Consider the following 22,428-nt stretch of genomic DNA (forward strand, 5'->3'; position numbering starts at 1 on the left):
AACTGCAATTGACAGGCTGTTAAAGCGAGTTAGAAACATAAACAACACACAGATGCACATTATGCTACAGTGATGGCTGAAAATAGCCCGCTAAATTGTACGGCGAGTGTTTGCTACGGTTTGCAGATGAATGCCATTAGTAGCACTTTTGGCCTCAGTGTTTTTGCCAAGTATCAGGGGAGGTCTCTCTCTGTCTGTCTCATCAGTGTGTGTGGAAAACAGCGCCACATTGGTCCCCTGTCCACATCAATGCAGCCCCCTCTAAAAAGCACCACACCAGGGGCTTCAAAGGCGAAGACTAAACGAAACATTGCAGCTCGACACAAACACAACTCTGAAAATCGACTCGAGCGCTGTTCGCTTACAGTGTGTGTGTGTGTGTGTGTGTGTGTGTGTGCGTGTGCACAACAGACTTGTAAACTCTATTTAACCCATGCGAGGATGCATGTGCTCAAAGTTCACATACACTCGGCGTGGAGCACACCGTGTAGTCCTGCAGTATCACAGACAAAACACACACACACACACACACTTCCCCCAGTTTCTCTCAAATGAATACTTTTTGTTTTTTAAAACAAGCGTTTATGTTAAATGAATAATTTCTGGCTTAAATTATACATTTTTTCCCCTGCGGTCCACGACCAAAATTACACAGAGTCCCAGCTATTTTCTCCCTGTTTGAATTGTGTCCTGCATTCTTGTGTCCCAGCGGTGTATTTAAAGTCCCCGCCGAGGACCACGGCCTTTCTTTAATTAGCTTAGCCCAGTAATTAACTGGGAGATATTGTTTATTTCAATTATAAGGGTCTGAAGGCTTTTATAGAATGGATGGGAGCAGACCTGTACTTTACGGCTTTAGCCAGCGAACAGTTAACAGTGGTCAGTGTGAGAGAGGGAGAGCATTGTTGCAGTGCCACGTCTGACAGGCCACAAAGGGTCACTGCTGCAGACCGTGTCCACGACTCACTGGACATCTGAGTTCAGACCGTCTGTGAAGTGTAGCCTTGGGCCTGGCAGTTGTTCCTCATACAGCAGACTTGTTTATTCAAGAGATACTTTACTGCTGTGTTTATTAATTGCTAATACATTTATAAATCAGTAAGTGTCCAGTATTAAAAACATCTTTCGGGCTTCAAAGTTCCGCTGGTGGATATCCACTTATTGATGAGCAGCTTTTTTCTTTTTCAGTTGCTCTCCAGTTTGTCTTAAAGGAACACTTCACACCCCTAAATGATCATTTGTATATCAGTTAGTCACCCCGTGTGGGTATCCAGATTTGGCGGGCTCACCCTGGACAGGTCACCAGACTATCACAGGGCTGACACATAGAGACAGACAACCATTCACACTCACATTCACACCTACGGACAATTTAGAGTCACCAATTAACCTGCATGTCTTTGGACTGTGGGAGGAAGCTGGAGCACCTGGAGGAAACCCACGCTGACACAGGGAGAACATTAACGGCTCCTACACCCTGGGTTCGAGCCCCAGGAACCCTCTTGCTGTGAGGCAACAATGCTAACCACTGCACCACCGTGCTGTGTGAACCCGAACTGACTCTTAAAAAACACCAATGTGAGTAAATGATACACAAATGGTCATTTGGGGGATGATGTCTCCTTTAAATGCTGGTAAAAACCTGGGACTTATTTTGTTGTTTTTACCATTAAATAGTCACCAGGGTCGATGCTGAGATCTGAGAGCATGGCCACTTTGCTAAATAAAAGTCAGATGGGTGAAAAACACAAGCAAACACAAACACAAGGATCCTACAACTCCCATGATGCAACTAACTAGTATCATTTGTTGGATTGTAATGAGTGCTTTTTAACTTTCAAACGGCTGTCACCAGATTATAATTCAGCTTTCTATTAAGAATGAGATGTATAACCCAAAATGAGTCAATGGACTGCAGATGTAACATTCATCACAGGCGTCCATCTTGGTTAAATCGGCTGACAAGTTTCCAGTAACAGAATAAAATCATGAGACTTTTACTAGAGTTTTAGCACCTTACTGGGTCTGAACTGTTTGCTGTAATGCCATCATAAATCTCAGTCTGAGCTGTCTGAAGTCAGCCTTTTTCTTGTCTTGATGTTTGGACAAAATCAAACATGTTTAATATTATAGGAAGTTTTTAGTCTTGGCTCATGCAAATTCTGAAGATCAGTGACATGAACATCAATAACCAATAGCTGTGCTCTTGTCAGCACCAAACAGGAAGCAGTAAATAGGGTAGACAGTAAACATGGAGGGGACTCAAAAAGTCTTGGTTCTCTTGGACTGTGGAAAAGGAGGAGAAACTGGTGGAGTTGTGGAGTAAACAAGAGTCTGACTTGAGCATGACTAACCAGTGGAGGCTGGTCGTAAGTTGAGGAAACGAAATCTAAAAGTTTTTTCTTAAATACAGTTAATCTTAATGGATTATACTGATGCCGAATTGACAAGAATACTGTCGACGTATCACTCATTTAATCTTGTGTTTTTAGTTATGTTTTTTGCAGACACGTAAGGAATTGTTAAAATGTCATATTTGTTAAAGGGAGTTTGGTGTAATATTTTCGACCAGGAGCAGGAAGAGAGATAATCTCAAAAATAATTTAATTGTAGTTTTGTGAATAGTGTCCCTGCAAGATTCTCTGTCTTTGCAAAACTCGTATTGTCTTAAGATGAAAGAGGGTGTCACCGTTTTCAAAGTTGTCTAGTGTATGGTAGGAACTATGTGTGCAATGAAGGATGAATACAAATGTTCAGGGTTTGTTCACTTTCTGTTTTAACAAATAATTAAGTGTTTTAGATCAATTGTTGCCTTTTATTTACAACCTGTCTGATTATCTGTTGTTATGCCCCACAGTGATGTCTCCATGTTCCCACATCTCAGCAATGGGCCACAAGTTCCCTATTTTAGAGTTATAAACATTAGAGTCATTTATCAGAGATTATTCTACAAACATAATTCATCCAGTCTGGACTTGTAAATGTTACACTGATAAATGGATTTTGCTCTGAAGCTTAATTCCATTAACAAAACTGAGGATAGAAACAAACTGAATGGATTTCTCACAGCGTGGCGACTCAATATTTGTTCTTATTAATGACTTATTGCTGCTCAGTCAAGCATTAAAAATGATGCATTAACTGTTGATAAAGACAAACGTACAAACCCTTCATAAAGTGTGCTTTATTAGAAAGCTGCAGCCATATTTAAAGTATTTGGATCGAGCGAGCTGCGGCACAATAAGTCTGAACCTCTGCTGTTCCTCAGCGGCGGGCTCGACCTCGTACACAATATTTTACAGATGAGCCTTTCAGAAGCATTTCAGCGGAGAGGAGCACTCCCTAAAATAACAGCATGACAGATTTTCATCAACAGGAGTTCCTCAGGGTGCAGTGACGGGTGATCAGGGTGAGTCAGGCGTATGGGGTTTCCCTCACCGTGTGCCAGGGGTGGAAGCTGGAACCAGTTTGGATGAAGCCCTGCATGCGTGTGCAGGCTGCTGCAACCATTAAGACATATTCTAGCATGGGACAATGGGATTACTGTGTGAACCCGTGTATTTGTGTGCACGCAGGCATCCATGCGTGCGGGCCTGCGCGAGTGTCGATGAGAGGAGTCGGAGACATCAGTGTGTGTTTGTGTATGGATTTGCGTTTGTGCGGATGGGCACACTCAGACATGAGCCAAGCCACCAGCCGGCCACATAAAAGCATGTCTCTGGGAGGTGGAATTTTAATGTGGAAATGGGAACAATGATTTCTACTTTTAAATGTGGACAAGAAGCAGAGCCCATCGAACAGCAGACCAAAAAATGATGGCTCAATTATTAATGCATTTACCGTCACACTGTGAGCGTGAGTGAGTGTGTGTGCATGTGTTGGTGGGTGGGTGGGTGTGTGCTTGCATGCGAGCGGGTACATGTACATGTCCACTTCTCTGTGTGCTGTCATGGGTCCTCTGTGAGTTTGTGTTTGTCTGCTTATTCACGCGTTTGCTTCCACCCAACTTGGCATTAGTGAAATTGTTATGGCTTATTTTCAGATGCTGAAGATGAAGTGTTTGTGTGTGTGTGTGTGTGTGTGTGTGTGAAGAAGAAGAAAAATAAGAAAAACAAGCGAGGAGGATGTGCTCAGTGTTTTCCTCTCTCTCATAAAATGATCTGAGTGTTTTCTTCCATCTCTTAAAAATGCATTTCATGACGTCTTCCAAACAAAACTCTTTCACATGTTGAAACTCGTGTTGTCACGTGTCATGTGCAATATTTTATTTCACGTGTAATATCACAAATCTGATATTACATTTAGAATTTATACATGAAAGGACTTAAAGCAGCAATGTCCAGGATTCAGCGGTATCTCACAGTGAGGACTGCAGATTGCAACCAGCTGAAACTTGTCCCAGTTAGGATTCCTTTAGACTTTTTACACAGAGGTCATGCAATAGGGCCGTCATGACGTCACCTCTTCATGCTGCCTTTGCATTTGCACACACCAAACCAAACAACAGCATCGTCATGTGGCTCCAGTGTGTGATTGTAGACAGCATGTTGGCATCCTGCAAGAAAGAGGCGTGACATGTGACACAACAGCATCGGCCTCTAGTGTGGCATTTAACATGCACATCCACAGTGCTTTATGAACATTAACAACAACATTAACATGCCAGTAACAATCATTTACCGTCCCTGTTATATGGTGGCTGATCTCATCCTCTGCTCTGAGGGTAAGGAGCTCCTGGACGTCATTGTTTTTACAATTTGCAGACATTTTCAGCCGCTGTTCTTCATCTTTGAGTTAGCTGCTAACTGCTGCTAGCTGCTTTTTAAATCTCCTGCGGTGGGTCACAGCATAACACATCATCAAAATGTCACACCTGCCCAATCAGTGGTCCTGTCCAGCTAACTACACTCTTTATACAGACGTTGATTTGGCGCTGCTACTACCTTCACTACTGACTTAAAAGGTGACACAATTCTGTCCCCTCACTCAGTGATGGCAGAATAATGCTGCAAAATTTCCACCTTGAACACCGTGTTAAAGGGGCTAGTATTAATTGTTTAGGAAGTTTTTTACCGGGAGCCGAATTATCCGCAGAGGTCTCTTCTTCTCCAAAACAAACTGTTCGGCTCTGCCAAGACGGGCCGCTAGCCCAGCACCTACTAACGTGTGCTCCCTTTTTTCTTTGATAACTTAAGATACAGCTGACGTTTTTACCAGGAACTGAATTATCCACAGAGGTCTCTTCCTCAAAAATATAAATGTCCTTATCTAGAGTCAGTGTTTGTTTGTCCGTTCTGGGCTACTGTAAAAACATGGCAAAGCAACAAGGTGATCTCCGTAGACAAGGACCTGCTCCCTCTGTAGATATAAACAGCTCAGTCTAAGGTAACGAGGACACAGTGATTTTTTTTTGTCACACCGGGTGATTATACGAACAAACCCCATTAAATCCTACACACCTTGACATTTATTAAGTAGAATGTCTTAAAACCACTTCAGCCTGTACCATGTGATCTTATGAACTGTGTAATGTCTCAAAACCACATGTGCATACACATTTCTCACATGTGAAATTGAGCTTCATATGTGAATAATATGAAATAAGAGCGTCCTGTGTGTAACTTGTTCTTTTTAAAATAAGGACATATTTTTCTCACATTAAAACAAAGTTGTTCTGATACTGATACAGAGTCTGTGCACTGATCCGATACCACGTAACTTATTAATAAACTTTAAATTCCCGAAGTTGTTGATGTCGTATATAACATCAAAATACTTCATTTACTATTTTAAAAATATCTCTGGTGCTGTCGTATTTTTTTATGCCGCAATATCAGATTGGTATTCTGTATCGGCCGATATCCAAGTTCAGGTGTCACAGTCGGTATTGGGAAGGAAAAGAAATGTTATCAGAACATCTCCACATGAACATGATGCTTATTGTATTTAAACAGAAAACTCAGCTCTCATATTGTAAAAAGAAAATTTTCATGCGGCCCAGATGAACTAAAACTAATAAACTAATGTTATAATGTGACTATCTGGTTCAGTTTGGCTTCTTAAACGTTGTCTTGGTGGTCTTAGGTTCCTCTGGGGTTCGTCCCCGCCCCGAGGGGTCCAAGTCCTTTCTGTTCGTAGCGGATGAAATGATGCTCCCCCTGTACGAGCAGATAATTAAGAACACAGCTCGGCCTGACGGGAATCAAAGATATAACTGAGATATAAACACAGTGGAGGAGAACAAAAAGAGACAGAGATCAGAGGGGTCTGCAGAGAGGAGATGTCTGAGGAGCGGAGGGAGATATGGGGGGAGGGGAGGTGGGAGGAACAAGGGGACAGAGAGGGAGAGACTTCTCAGGACCCGTCTGGATCTCATTTAGAGGATAGTAATGCGATTAGCTTTGTTTAGTTTTCACAGCTCCAGCCAGTCCCCATGAAAACCCTTCAGAGTGTGCGTGAACGCGGAGGTGAAGTGCACATGTGTGTTATGTCCTGTGTTTGAATGATATTTTTCGGTTCCTCTTAAAGAAATTCATCTGGATTGTTCAAATAAAGAGATATTTATACGGTGACACTGCAGAAATAGAAACTAAACTCACACATGATTAGACATAAAAAGCTCTTTGTTCTGTCTGTAATTTGGGAGGATTTCTGTAGCTGTTCCACCAACATAGACCCCAAAATACACCAAATATCAGCTGAAATACAAGTTAACCTAGTCACTTGTGAACTCATGAATATGAGCCCTCAGCTGTGTAAAAGTCTCCTTGATAGACAGTTGACAGAAAGATTCATTTTTAATTTTTTAAAAGCTTTGAGCAGCAAATTTTGGTCCATTATTTTGGCTGGTGGCAACACTTCCACAGGTGGATACGTCTCTCAAACCTTAGCACATAAAACTGAGACATGGTGAATAGGGCTGCAGCAGTTTGAGAGTTTTTATGGTTTGATAACATCTTAGAATAAAGAAACACAGTGTCACTGTATCCAGTACTACACATCAGTGACAGTGACCCTTAAAGGGATGAAAACAGAAGAACAAATGCCTCATTGTGATTAAAATGTGAAGCATTTTCTAAAACAAATAACAGGCAGTTGAGGAGGAAAAGAGATGCACACAGGCAGGTTGAGATTCTTGGACAGTTTTATAAATGTACATGATATGATAACTGTCACTTTTCATACCACGATATACAATTTTACGGTATACTGCTGCAACTCACTGAGGCAAAATACGATTTTCTCTTGACAAAAAAGGAGTCGAAGTGCTGCTGGGTCTTAGTCACACACAGGTGCACTGTGTTTATCTCATTGTATGAAGGGCTCATTGTATCAGTGAAATTACTCTTAACCGAAAACTGTCAGTTAAAAAACTTGTGCAAACATTTTTGCATACACCCTACAGTGTGCCTTGGATTGTTTTTGAAGGAGTCGTACATTTTCTGATTGAGAGTATACTTCACTCGTGCACTGAGCCCATCACAAGATTTTCTCTAATTTTGAAATTTAGTGAAATTGTTAAAAATGAGTTGTTAGTTTGTGCTCGCGTTTTTAGAATTAGATGCAGGGAAGCAAATAAAAAAACACCATCAGGAGGGTTTGTCTGAAATATTTCATACAAAAGCGTATTATCCTTCTAATATGACACATTAACGACACCTATTAAAGGGTTTTATGTTCTCAGCAGTGAAGGCTGTGTTTCTCTGGGTCAGTATGTTAAAAACACCCACCTGCAGCTTATAGATGTTGAACTGTTTAAACCTACAGTGTCAGATCTGCAGGCAAGACCGTTTTTGTCTTTAGATAATATCTCCACAGCGATTGAACAGATTTTTACCATTCAAACTGCATTTGAAACTTACACCACTGTTTATTTGTTAACCTTAACTAGTCTCTCATAGTGTTTCATTATAACAAGAATAGAATCGCAACAATAAATCGATTAGATGTCAACTATTAAATTATCGGCAACTAATTTGCTCATCAGCTTGAGTCATTTGTCGAAGAAAAGAAAATCTAAATTCTCTGATTCTGGTCTCTTTCCTCCTCTTTGACAGCAAACTGAACATCTTTAGGTTGTGGACAAAACAAGACATTTGAGGACGTCATCTCGGGCTTTGGGAAACATTGACCGACATTTTATAAACCAAAGAACTAATCGATTAATCAAGAAAATAACAGACAGATTAACCAACAAGAAAAATGATCGTTAGTTGCAGCCCTAATCAAGAACATACACTGCAAAAACTCAAAATCTTGCCAAGAATATTTGTCTTATTTCTAGTCAAAATGTCTCATTTCTAGTCAAAATGAATCTCATTACACTCAAAATAAGACTCATCACTGAAAAAGTAACTTGTTTTTAGACAACTGTTTCAAGCAAATTTTCACTTGGATTAAGTAGAAAAATTTGTCCATGGAGTAAGTTCTTTTTGCTTGTAATAAGAAAAAAACACTTACTCAATGGACAAATATTCTTAGTAAGATTTTGAGTTTTTGCAGTGTAGAAATCCTGAAAACCATGGATAGATTAATGAACTGACCAACTGAGCACAGGTCCAAAGTGTCAGGGGGCTCCCTAGACCTCACCTGCAAAATTTAAAATGTCAAATTAACACGTAGTGACCAGGAAGAGACTCAAAATGACTTTAAAGAGATGCAAAGAAACGACAAGGACACACAGAATAACTACAAAAATGGGAAACATGGCTTCAAAGAGACTCAAAACTACCAGAAACTGTGTGTCTTGCTCTGATGTAGGAGAGGTGGTGGGGCCCTTTGCATATCTGTGCCCAGAGGTCTATTGTCTCATGATGTACCTATGTTGTCCATGCTAAAAAAAAAAAGGGGAATAGGAAGAAGAGAATTTGCTTGAATACTTTACTCCTAGTATATTACATTCTGCAGCAGTATTTTATTTAAAGATTAAAATAGCAAAGCAATCTTGAAAGTGAGATTACGGAACATTTACGGCCACAAGAGATGCAAGAAGATCGATACTAGAAGAAGATATTTATAACTGCACACCCCGTGTTTAAAATGTTGGAAATGTAAAAAGGAAGCGTGCACATTTCTACACGTCCTGTGGAATTGTCCCTTTCTCTGAGGAGATGCTGAAAGAAACTTTAAGAATGGCAAAAACAGCCTCCACCAGAATCGCCACAAATGTGTGTGTGAGGGGATAAACTCCTCACGTCATCAGGACTTACTGAAGCACAGTTTGGGTTTGCAGTAACTGGTTTTATTAGAGCAGCTGGGCTTATTTTACGTAACTGGAAGAGCCCACATAGACCGACTCATGACAGAGACTGCCAACGTTAATAATGTCCAAAGCAAAACCAGCCAAATCTGGCTTCGCTTTCTGACTTGCATTTAGGGGACAACATCTCAGAGAGGGTACGAGTACACAGAATATGAAGCAGTATTAAAGGGATAGTTCAGATTTTTTGAAGCTGAGTTGTATTTGATACATACAGTAGATGTCAGTCAGCACAGCTCCAGTTTGGAGAAGCATCCTGGAGTCCAACATAGAAGCAATCTACTGGTGTGGAGTGGGCAGCAATAAAACGTATTTTTAATTTGAAAAAAAAAAAAAAAAATCAGAATCAGTTTAAGTGTGCACTTTATTAATAGTAGTTTCACTGCTTTACTTTTTTCATCAGACAGTGATGTTAGACGGGAAAATGAGGCTGCTAATTTGCTCTCTTCAAAGCCAGAGTCCATTAAGAAAAACAGTAATTTAAGATCACTGAACGCAGAAACTGTCTGTTGTACCGCTGCCTCCATCAGCTATCATGTTTGTGGTATTTTGTGACTTTGGCATTTAAAGGGATTGGTTCAGATTCACTGATGTCACACAATAACACAAACTAGCTAACTGATCGAAGCAGCAGTAGACCAGCAGCTCCTGTGTTCAGCAAAGTTAAATTACTGTTTTTATCAATGGAGTCTGGCTTTGACAAGAGCATAGATGGGGAACTGACGACGTAAAAGGCTTCCCCACTGGAACAAGCTGTCTGACGGAAAGATTAAGAGGTAGAAATACTCTCAATATAGTGCACACATAAACTGATATAGATTTCTTTGGTTGGTTGAATTATGTTTTGTTGTTGACCCCTCCACAGCAGTACCTTGCTTAGCTTCTGTGTCAGACTCTCCAAACTGGGGGCATGCTCACTGACATCTACTGTAGGTAATATACTGACTATGGATAAGCACCCCATAAAACCCACTTCAAACACTCCAAACTATCCCTTTAAGTTGCCAGTTGTTGTTCTGAAGTAAGAGTTTAAATGACAGAAACCTCTCGTGTCTCCCTCCAGGCATCATCAAGGTGGGCAGGTGGAACCCTCTGCCCATCCACTTCCTGACTGATGCACCAGAAGCTACAGTAGCGGACATGCTGATGGAGGTTTATCACATGGTCACACTACGCATCCAGCTGCAAAGGTCAGACTGACACCTTTACTGACATGTTTTAAAATCATTGGAGTTCACTGTGTGTGTGTGGGAAAGTAGAAATCTCTGTGAAAACAAGACTGGAAGGAGTGCACGTCCATATTTCATACACACATTAAGGCCATTTAAACTGTACACGTCACTATGTGCGGTTTCACTGATTCAGACACTTGGTCCCGCTGATGTCATGGCAGCTGATTGCAGTTCAAGAATTTCCCATATCTATCACATTTAAAAGTGGTAATATTGAAACACTCAACAGCCCGGTGGGGATTTATCTATTATCTGTCTCCGTCAGGGAGAGTCCGACTGCCAGGAACTCCTAGTTCCCTCGAGTAAGTGCAGCAGGGTCTTGATGGACAGATAAAAACAGATAAACTCCAGATGAGACGCTTATTATTGTTATTGTCTTGGAACATACCAGCCAGGTTTGTTTACATGTTTATGTGTGTCTCCATGGCGATAGCAGGGCTTTGGCACGCTCTGCGCTCAGAGTCGAAATGATTCATTTGAGGTCGAAATGAAATAAAAGCAGGAAGATTGTGGGAAGATACAGGAAGTGGTGGGTCTGAGGTTAATGCAGGATGTTTGAGAGATCAGCAGAGTGAAGGTTTAATTTGGGGTTAATTTAGGATTAAAGGAGAAGTTAGATGAGAAGATTAATACAGCTCTCATGTTTGTGTGGTGAATATGACGCTGCAGCCAGTTAGCATAGCTTAGCATAAAGTCTAGACAGTTAGCCTGGCTCTGTTTAAAGGCAGCAGCATTCATCTACCAGCACCTTAAAGCTCACATATTAATGCAACATCTGTCCATCCCATTCTCATGAAGGCGATATCTCAAGAACACCTTGATGAATTTCTTCAGATTTGGCACAAACGTCCACTTTGACTCAAGGATGAACTGATAAAATTTTGGTGATTACAGATCAAAGGTCAAGATAAATGTAACCTTGTCTGACTCATTCTTATGAACACGATATCTCAAGAACACCTTGAAGGAATTTTTTCAAATTTGGCACAAACGTCCACTCGGACTCAATGAGATTTTTGTTAGATTTTTTTTTTTTTTTTTTTGTTAGATTTTTTTAGAATTAGATTTTGGTGGTCAAAGCTCAAGGTTGGTGTGACCTCAAAAATCATGTTTTTGCCATAATTCAAGAACTCAGATGCAAAGTATGACAAAACTTCACACTAATGTCCAACAGGATAAAATGATGAAGAGATGACTTTTTTTGTTCAAAAGGCCAAAGGTCAAATTCACTATGACATCTTAATGTTCTGCAAAAACACTTTTCTGGCCATTCTGCAACTTGACTGGTTTGGTGAGGCAAACAGCCACGAGGTAGTGAGCTTAAAAACTAGTTTGTTTAATCCATACAAAAGTTGAACAAATGACTTGACTTAAATGACTTGGCTAATCATCACCTGGAACTTCCTCAAGACTTATGTGGCAACACTTGGACAATAGCAAAATTACTTAATATATGATACACATATAAATTTATTTGACCATCATAAAATACAGATAAAACTGCCCCACCTGAGGACAGTTATCACATACATCTACAACTGTTGAGGATTAAATGATGTAAGAAAGCCACAGGCTTATTTCCTTCACGATCCTCTGGGTGGGGCAGGATACCAGGTCCGGCAAGAGACAGAAGTACAAATATGATGTCCATTTTATTACATACAGAAATAAATATAACACATAAAAGGACAACACTGTATTAGTTTTTGAAAGGTCTCTATTGTGAGACTATTTGCTGACCATTTCTTCAAAGCGTCACGATAAATCTGAAAGAAAAAAAAAACATGCAACGTCAACGTCAAAAAATGGAAAAATGATTAAAGTTGGTAGGACCGAAATTACCTTTATACACACACACACACACACACACGCAAAAAAAAGATTTTCTTTGTCTGTCTCTCTTTGTCGTCTGTCTATTCAGAGATTTAAAAAATAATAAATAAAGCCAAAAAGTAATAAATAAATATTACACAATAAAAACTGCATACTTGGTGATACTTGAAATCAAATCTACTCTTTAATATATTTAATCTAGTTTTTCTTTACCCAGTTTGTTGGTGTTATCATTTTATTCTTGTTTGTTTCAGAGAAGTGGGAGAGACATATTTACTTTAACATGTTTTGATTTCTTGGGATGTGACTGTTGTTGGGGATTATATCAACTATGAAAAACATAAATGAGTCTGACCCTCAATAAAACCACAACATTTAGTTTTAAACCTCTGTTGCAGGCTAGCTGTTTCCCTGTTACCAGTCTTTATGCTAAGCTAAGGGTTTAGGCTAAGCTAACAGATTGCTAAAGAGACATTAAAGTGCTTCTTATCTAAGTCCTGGCAAAGAAGGGAAAGCATATTTATGTTTTACTACTATTACTACTACTGTTTTTTGTGGTTAATCATTTCATGTCTTGACTCGTTAAGCTGAAGATGTACCTGACTGTGTGTGTTGTAGTTTCTCAAAGCTGGAGGATCTGCCCTGTGAACAGTGGAACCACGCGACCGTCAGGAATGCTCTCAAAGAGCTGCTGAAGGAAATGAACCAAAGCACTCTGGCCAAAGAGTGTCCTCTGTCTCAGGTGACAACCTCTGGATACAGCAGCTGTCACATGACTCGGACTCGCATCAGATTCAAGTCACAAATTTGATGATTTCAGACTTGACAGAATAAAAAAAGACTTCAACTCAACTTGGATTTTAACACCAATGACTCGTGACTTCGCCTGGACTTTTGACTAAAACATACTTGACACTTTCCCTCAAGACCAAAAATCAGAATGTCTGTTATTTAAAAAGCCATTAACTCCATTCAGTCCCAACGAGTCGACATTTAAATCATCAGATCCACTTTGTTTGAACCAACATCCTGTCAAGTTACAGGAGAGAACCATGAAGAACTAACGTTTTGTTACAAATTATATTTGAACATTTTCAGCCCTGTGTAATGTCCAATTACAACTTACTTTAAAGTAAATAAAATACGTACTTAAACTACAATTAACAGAAATACTGTCCATCTGTGATCACCATTTTACGTAGAGGCTCCGTACATGAAGTCAAAGTGATGTCACTCTGTATCTAAAAATTTTAGGTTTTCTTTGAGGAAATGTGAGAGCTCAAGAAGTGAAATTCAATCCCACCTAGATTTTTTTTTATGGTTAGTTTGATGTCCAGATTTATTTGATATGTATTCATTACTTTGAGTTTGAAATAAATGTATTTGTTACTGAAATTGAGATGTTCATTTTAGCAGTTATCCAGTTTCTAATAATGTCTGTGATTAATTATGTTGATTTAATTATGTTAATTTCCGACTCCGTCAAATTTTTTGTTGGCTTTTAGGCTTTTTCTTGGTTTTCTCCTGTTCCAGACTATCATTTTTATATTCCTCTTTAAAAATGCTATTAAAGATGATTTCGTCTGTGCACAAAAACAAAGCGGTCGTCAACAGAAAATGAAATGCAGTACGCAAAACGTGGATTAAAATTAGAGATGAAGTCACAAAGTCTTGTAACACAGCTGTTTTTAAAAATAAATACAACATTTAAAAAAATATTAGGATTTTTGTGAATGTCATATATTTTTATTCTGTTGTTAAGATGACGTTACATCTGGCGAAGAGCACATTAGGTCTTGTTTAGGACTCAAAACTCAGAGTTTAAGAGTTGGGACTTGAGACTAACCTGTGACTTGCAAAACAATGACTTGGTCTGAACTCTGCTGGATACTGTTACACAACAACAACAACAACAACATTACAGCCCCTCATGTTCCTCAGCTGACTGACCTGTTTATCACTTTACTAATTCTTTACATCTACTTTTTAAAATGTTTATTATAAGTGTCACTTCCCTGACGAGGCCTCACATGTCCTGACTAATGACTGGAGTTGGCCTCGGGAGATTTAGGCACTCAGAATTAATCCTACATGCCTTTTATTGATTATTGCTACATTTTAATCAAACTCCACCCCACAAAATTAAGCACTGTCTCCTCAATCATGTTCAAGTCCCCAGCTGCATGTTTCGCCCTCTCTCCTGGTCTCATAACGACTGCTGTGTGAGATTTATGTGTGTGTGAGCGTACAGTGTTTAAACGCAGCTCTGGTGGGGGTGTTGATCGCAGCATCAATTGCAAGCATATGTGTGTGTGGCTGGAGATTCCCTCTCTGTGTTGCACTGGCTCGAGTTTCCATGGGTGGCTTCCAATCATGATTAATGTTTGTCTATTTCTATTGTGTGTGTGTGTGTTTATGTGAGCATGCCATGAGGTGGTTGCGTGAGTGTAAGCATTTCATATTATGTTGGTTATTAATTATCTTTCCCCTCTCTTTCTGTCCTCAGAGTATGATTTCCTCCATAGTGAACAGTTCGTACTACGCCAACGTCTCCACCGCCAAATGCCAGGAGTTCGGTCGCTGGTACAAGAAGTACAAAAAAATTAAAGGTGAGCTGTTCAGACAGTAGTCCAGTGTCGTTAAATGCTCTGACAGTTGGTTTCCAGCAGAAGGGGTTTGGACCCAATAAGACAAGATAAGACATTTATTTCTTCCGAAGGACAAGTTAGGAAAAAGTGCAAATATACAATGATAAAACATTAATAAGTTGCAAATCCAAAAATACACAATAGTGCCAATAGTATAAACAGGTTAACAGTGAGGATTATTCCTGCTGGGTTGTATACAAATATGTATGAGAAGTGGCACATATCTATGCATGTGCAGTAATATATCTTAAGCAAGGTTGTTCATGCTAAAAAAAATAATATCAGTAATTATTACAATAAATGCCAAATCATTATTTTTTGCTCCTGAAGTGAACCAGAGGGTTCATTGTGGTTTACCCTTTTGGTAACACTTTACTTGAAGGTATCTACATAAGGGTGACATGACACTGTCATAACTATGACGTGACACTGTCATGAACTTGTCATAAACATTATGTACATGTCATGAACGTTTAGGACTGCTGTCATTAAGTGTCATTCGGTTTTTGTAATGACAAGTTGACATTGTTTGGGTTGTCTTGATTATGACAAGTTGACATTAACCAAAGTGACATTACCAGAAGATGTCTTTGTCATGACAAGTTGACATTAAATTTGTTTGGGATGTCCTTATGACAACTTGACATTAACATAAAGACATCTTCTGATAATGTCATCCTGGTTAATGTCAAGTTGGACATCATAAGTAAGGACATCCCTAACAAATTTAATGTCAACTTGTCATGACAAAGACAACTTCTGGTGATGTCACTTTGATAAATGTCAACTTGTCATGACAAAGACAACTTCTGGTAATGTCACTTTGATTAATGTCAACTTGTCATGACAAAGACAACTTCTGGTAATGTCACTTTATTAATGTCAACTTGCCATGACAAAGACAACTTCTGGTAATGTCACTTTATTAATGTCAACTTGTCATGACAAAGACAACTTCTGGTAATGTCACTTTGATTAATGTCAACTTGTCATGACAAAGACAACTTCTGGTAATGTCACTTTAATTTATGTCAAGTTGTCATGACAAAGACAACTTCTGGTAATGTCACTTTAATTTATGTCAAGTTGTCATGACAAAGACAACTTATGGTAATGTCACTTTGATTTATGTCAAGTTGTCATGACAAAGACAACTTCTGGTAATGTCACTTTAGTCAATGTCAACATGTCATAATCAAGACAACTCAAACAATGTCAACTTGTCATTACAAAGACCGAATGACACTTAATGACAGCAGTCATAAATGTTCATGACATGTACATAATGTTTATGACAGGTTCATGACAGTGTCATGTCATAGTTATGACAGTGTCATGTCACCCTTATGTAGATACCTTCAAGTAAAGTGTTACCAAACTTTTTATTTATTGTCAGAAGATAAACATTTGCCAAACAACAGAGCATTTTACAAATCTGAGGTAGATCAAAACAGTTATAATCAAAATAATGTCAATAAAAAATACTGTAAATAGACAGAGACATTTTATTTCTGTATGATTGGCTCACTACAGCAGCAGATTATTTTGTTGGGGTTTTTTGCCCTCATAGTTCACCGACAAGGTTTTTACTTTAAATATGCTCAACTATTAAAGCTGAAATATTTTTTCTCATGAAAGAGTGCCTATCTTAGCTTTGTGATTTTAAAATAACTGAAGGAAACACGCAGATGAACTGTTAATGGTTATTAATTGAATATTTCCAACAATTTTAAATTAAAGGTCACACTTTAGTTTTAATGGAAAAGGCAAGTTCCCTGAAAACACAGAAAATAAATAACTTGCATCTCTTGTAAACAAATATTATTTTCGCGACGGCACAGTGTGTCTTCTGTTGAGGGATTTAACGAGGTGTGTCCAATGTTGCTCTGGGAGCCAAGTCCTTCACGACGTAGTTGGAAATGGCGTCAGTTATTTCTTTCTATCTTCTTGAATCTTTTTCATGATGTGTAGCCTTTGTAAATGCTCATGTTATTGAGAGCTGCTTTGTGGAGGCACTTTTCCCGTCATCTTTGTTTTTTGAGCCGTGCACTGTTCATATTTGGTAACATGATTGTGCTGAAACAGATTGGTGGTGTTACCTTTGGTCACTGAAACATTTTTTCCGTGTTTACATTTGATTTCTGTTCGGCGTCGTCTTCACAAAAACCAAAATGTGTCCAAACGATAGACAGGGCATGTCTCTCAGTGTTTGAGTTTTCCACATGTTGCTTCCAGGTCGCAGACTTGAATGGGCGGCGCCACGTGACTACACACGCAGTAGTACGTTGCTTGTGTTTTCTACAAGCGTGTGATGCCAGTGGAGATTGTTGATACACTGAGAAGTTAAAATCGTCGTCTGCACTTAACAACACGTCTATTTCCTGCTGGCCTTGATCACCACTCTCCCTCCATGAATAAATGAACGTAAGCACAGTGACTGCATGGCAGCGATCTCCCGTTCAGTATAAGAGACGAAGCGGTGCGTACGCAGCCTCCCGTCGCTCCATATCATAAAGTAAATAAAAGTATGTAAACACATTTAACTGGAAATCTAATTCAGGCGTGGTGGCTTGATCACATTCACTGCAGTGCTGCTCTCAGAGGGTGAAATCTGACACCAGACTGTAAATCAGAACCTGTGCTGTGGGTATCTGTGACCTCTGGCATCGAGTATAAATCCAGCTTCAGACATGCAACCTCTCATGAAGGGAAGAATAAATACGTCTCTGTGTAACAGGGGGTGGGGGGGGTGTATCTACTGTACTGTAGCTTTAAAGTGACTCGGATCAGCGCAGATATTCAGCATCATGCTCCTCTGACTTTTCTCAAACTAATCATCTGTAATGACTCTTTGTCGACTCCGTCAGCCCGTCCTCCTCCTCCTGAGAAGCTGCACTATAATCATCACGTTAAACCCTGAGCCTGAACGGAAAATAGGAAGACAGAGTCAGAGGGTGGGGTGATGGTGGAGCCTGCTGCTGACAGAGGGAGGAGTGTTTAGTCCTGTTCTTCACCTGGCAGCAGTTTCATTGAGCTCACTGCTCTCTGATTGGCTGCTACACCTGTCAATCATAGCTAGAACATCAAGGGCATAACTCCTCAACTTACAGCAAAAGTTTCTTTTTGAATCTTGAGTTTTACATAAATGTGTTCATGAGCTTCAGTCGTCGTTCTTTGACACAGCAGCTGACAAATCTCAACTCAAGGTCACTCCATCAGCAGCTGGAGTTCGTCCAGTCGTCACGGAAATGTTGAAATGATCAATTTTCCAATTTCGGAGCCCTTCAAGGACTTCTTATTAATGTTGGCTCAAAAGTCGAGCTTCAAAGTTCATTACATAGACCTTGATGTGAGACTGTTGTCAACTAGTTTGGTCGTGTGTGTATCAACATCAGGATGTTCCCTTCTTATGATAGCCTGATGCAGCCACTTGAAAAAAAGAACAAAAAACAATCTGCTGTTTTTCTAAACTAACAAGATTATTATCGTAGAGTAATGACAAAGGTTTATAGAAAAAAATATCTGCTTGTTTTCTGTTTTTTAATTACTGAGAAAATACATTTTGTTAAGAAAAAGAAAAGAAGTTGGCCACCAGCGTGGTTGTGCGTTTATATTTAATTGAATTTAGGTTGTGACGTTGTGTGACCAAGATTCAAATGTCAGGACATCTAAAAGCCAACATCAACTGACGTAGAATACCGACGACAGATGTTTATGTTTTGTTGCTTGTAAATTGTGTTAAGTAACCAAAATCCAACATCTTCCAAACATCTAACGCCAACATCATCGACATCGAATAACATTTAGTTGTGACATATGACGAATAAAACCCAACTTCTGGAAAACATCAAGTTAACGTCCACACAAAATGAAACACTAACATTAAAAAAATATTGTCAACCCAATTTTCATTCCAACTAAAATTTAACGTCTGTCCAAGATAAGAGTCCAACATCATTCTGACATCATAATGACGCCTGGTGTCAGCTGGGTTCATTCAGGAAAATGAGCAGATTTTTTTTTTTTTTTTCATAATTCTGAGATAATCTTGTTAATTTAGAAAAACGGGGCAAATATTTGTTTTCTCTGGCAAATGCATTTTACATCCGAACAGTCTGACTGGTCTAATCTCTGTGTTTGGTTGAGCAGTAGATTATCTGGAGAAGATGTGGTCTGGACGAGACGCTGCTGACATCAAAAGTAAGGACTCATATTAATCTCAGGCCTCGTCCACACTGATATGTGGAACAGTGTGGACAGTAGTTGTAAATGTAGCAGTTGTTATGTGTTGATGTGGCCTTTTGTCCACATCTGTCTGCTGATGAAGGTGGTGGTTTGACCCCAGACTGTTTCTCCTCTCCAGTTGAGAGAGACAACATGGCCGACTTCTGTGTGCTGGGCCAGAGACCTCCGCCTCACCTGGCCGGCCTGGCGCAGCTCAGTCACCTGGGAGCCGGCAATCCCCTCCTCAAGGCGGGATCTGGAGATCCACAAGCGCCCTCCCAGCCTCCTCAGCAGCCTCCTCCTCCCCAACAGCAGCCTTCGCCCCACGGCCCCCTCCACCACAGCCCTCCTCTGCGTACGGGCCAGGTGCCTCCTCCGCCACCACCGCCCCCGCCTGGTGCCCTGCAGCCCCTGCTGGGGCCAGGTGGGCTGCTCTCCCCTCAGCTCTCCCCACAGCTGGTGCGTCAGCAGCTCGCCATGGCCCACCTCATCAACCAGCAACTGGCCGTTAGCCGCCTGCTGGCCCACCAGCACCCGCAGGCCATCAACCAGCAGTTCCTCAACCACCCGCCCATCCCTCGGGGTTCGTCAAAAGCCAGCGGCGACCATCCCGGGAGCAACCCCTCGGCCGCCGAGGTCTCCTGTGAAATCTACCAGCAGGTCAGAGACGAGCTGAAGAGAGCTAGTGTCTCCCAGGCCGTGTTCGCCCGTGTGGCTTTCAACCGCACACAGGTAGGAAAACAGGACAGACTGCGGTCAAGCAGATTAGGAGACAGCGGGGGGAGAGTGGGGGGAGAATGATCAGAGGACGAGGAGGAGCAAGGACAAGAGAGGGTAGCGTCAGATGGCATAGACAGAGACAGGGATAATCTGAATATTAATATCACCCTGTGGTGGCGTGAAGTCATTTTATCAGATAATATTTCACATCTCAGGTGAGCAGAGATAATAGCTGTAATGGAACCTGACGTCACTGATAGACTGTCATTTTTCACGCAGGGTAATTCTCACCCACCTCGTGGTATTTTCAGTGGGATTAGCGGAAGCGTGGCGGGGTGGCTCTCTGGGTCATTGAGTCTCCTTCGCCGCCCTCGCAGCAGCACAAACACCTGATGCATTCAGGCTGTGCTAAACTGGTTACCACACGCCCCATTAGATTATTGTAATGGGAGGAGGCTCATAGACCTGTTGGTGTAGAGGCCAGGTGTGTGTGAGAGAGTTCTGCACGTGTGTGTGTGACTGTATATAAGTGCACGTATTGTGCAATTACTGTGTATCTAATGTCCATTTGAAGTTTTTATCAACTTTTACAAAAAAATAACTGAGTACATTTACTCAAGTGCTGCACTGAAGTACGTCAGATTTGTACTTAAGTATTTTCATTTGCAACAATTCAGAGGGAAAACTACTTTTTTTCCACCGCTAATTTTATTTGACAGCTTTAGTTACTTTATAGATTACAGGTTTTACACAAAAAACATATGAAGTGTCTTGTAAAGTTCACAGTTTAAATGTGTCTCCGTGTGTGTCGTCACTGTTCAGGGCTTGCTGTCAGAGATCCTGCGTAAGGAGGAGGACCCTCGTACGGCCTCGCAGTCTCTGCTGGTGAATCTGAAAGCGATGCAGAACTTTCTCAACCTGCCCGAGAGCGAGAGGGACCGCATCTACCAGGAGGAGAGAGAACGCACCATGAACCCTTCAGTCGGCCTCCCCGCCTCGAATTCCTCCAACTCCGGACCTCCGCGCCTCTCACAGGTTAGTGTGCCACGGAGACAGTTACAACGGCATGTTCAGACCATTGTAGATTAAAAAAAATGGAGCCTGGGAAGAAGGGTAAGATTCCAAGAAAAATTTCCAAGTTTAACTCATAAATTTACAGAAAAAATGGATATTCTCTGAGGTTGAAGCAGTAAATTTACAAGTAAAAACTGATATTCTCTAAGATTATAAAGTTGTACATTTGCAGGAAAAAACTCAGAAATTCTCTGAGATAATTGGCCGTAAAGTTTGGTGAGTTTGTTTAAAGAGCGTTAAAGTTATGTAGGGAGGAAGTCGTAGTTGATGAATGGGTGAGACACAGGACTTTGACCCAGGAGACAGAGGTTTGTGTCCTGTGTGAGTCAACGATTGCTAATTTCTTTTAGACTTGCTCAATTATCATCAGTTTTTAAGGATGTAAAAAGCTGCTAAACGCACAGTGTACATACACTTTAGAAGAATAGCTGAATAGGCTTGTTTGTCTTAACATAATACTTGACCAGGATGCCCAGGAAGGATGTTTAGCTGATTGCCAGTAACGTCCCGGACTTCGACACAACTTTAATTTTCAAACTTGAGCAATTTCACACTTTACATGAGCTCTCTCAAAATTCAGTTTACACAGATTGAAATTAACTAGTTAGTGTTCATAGTTTACAAGTTGAACAAGTTCACAGTCTCAAAAGATGAACTAGAATTATTTTAAAAATGAAACATAATCTTGTGCGCATCATTCACTTGCATATAATTCCAAAGACCAATTAGATGCTTCAGCCTTGTGTCATTATAAATTTGTTGCTGATGTGGCTGATATTCAGATTCATTTATTCAGACCTGGTGTGCACAGTTTGCATAAATGTGGGATTTTTTTTTTCCATTTGAAGCTGTATCTGACTGAATTATTAATAAAAGTCCTTCAGAGACTTCAGCAGCACCTGTAGCTGCGTTGTCTGGTGCTGTATTGTGTGTGGTGTCAGCATGCCGGGTGCTGTAAATCCTAACTTAACTGTTGTAAGAGTCAATGACGCTCATGTTCAGGTTTGTTAGTTGCAAACTGGTGTGTACAGTTCTCTGTTCACCAAGAGACTTTATGCACAACACTGGTGATGAGGTTTAAGTTGTTCTTGACCAAAAAAACAAACATTTTTTCTTCCTGGTAAATTTCACATTTCATCTCAGAGAGTAACTGCAATGATGAAATATGACATTGACACAAGCTGGCCTAGTCAGCTGTTCTGCTTAAGTTTATGTACAGTGTGCATTTAACAGCTTTATACATCCTAAAAACTAAAACCAATGAGTTAACTAAGTCTCATAATAATAAGCCAGCGTTGAGCTCTGTGCTTGACCCTTTAATCCACCGTGACTTCCTCCTTACGTGGACGTTGTTGCTCTTCATACGTCACTTTTCCTCACAAATGTATGACTTTATGATCTCACAGAATATCTGCAGTGTTAAAATATGATGTGGACA

At 40.3% G+C, this 22,428-nt stretch overlaps 1 protein-coding gene across 6 annotated transcripts in view; it reads left to right on the top strand.

The window, feature by feature from the left end:
• Nucleotides 1-22,428, top strand: part of satb2 (SATB homeobox 2) — a 92,358-nt gene that overhangs the window by 39,196 nt on the left and 30,734 nt on the right. For 5 of the 6 annotated variants that reach the window (XM_078174732.1, XM_078174733.1, XM_033618094.2 and 2 more), the window contains 6 exons: nucleotides 10,323-10,449; nucleotides 12,943-13,066; nucleotides 14,831-14,933; nucleotides 19,122-19,172; nucleotides 19,336-19,928; nucleotides 20,739-20,951. In XM_078174732.1, the coding sequence (XP_078030858.1) occupies nucleotides 10,323-10,449; nucleotides 12,943-13,066; nucleotides 14,831-14,933; nucleotides 19,122-19,172; nucleotides 19,336-19,928; nucleotides 20,739-20,951 (1,211 nt within the window). The remainder of the gene's footprint in view (nucleotides 1-10,322; nucleotides 10,450-12,942; nucleotides 13,067-14,830; nucleotides 14,934-19,121; nucleotides 19,173-19,335; nucleotides 19,929-20,738; nucleotides 20,952-22,428) is intronic. The other variant, XM_033618096.2, reaches the window with a different exon arrangement.

This window comes from Epinephelus lanceolatus, chromosome 14, assembly GCF_041903045.1.
Source record: "Epinephelus lanceolatus isolate andai-2023 chromosome 14, ASM4190304v1, whole genome shotgun sequence".
In the NCBI taxonomy this organism is placed as follows: Eukaryota; Metazoa; Chordata; class Actinopteri; order Perciformes; family Serranidae; genus Epinephelus; species Epinephelus lanceolatus.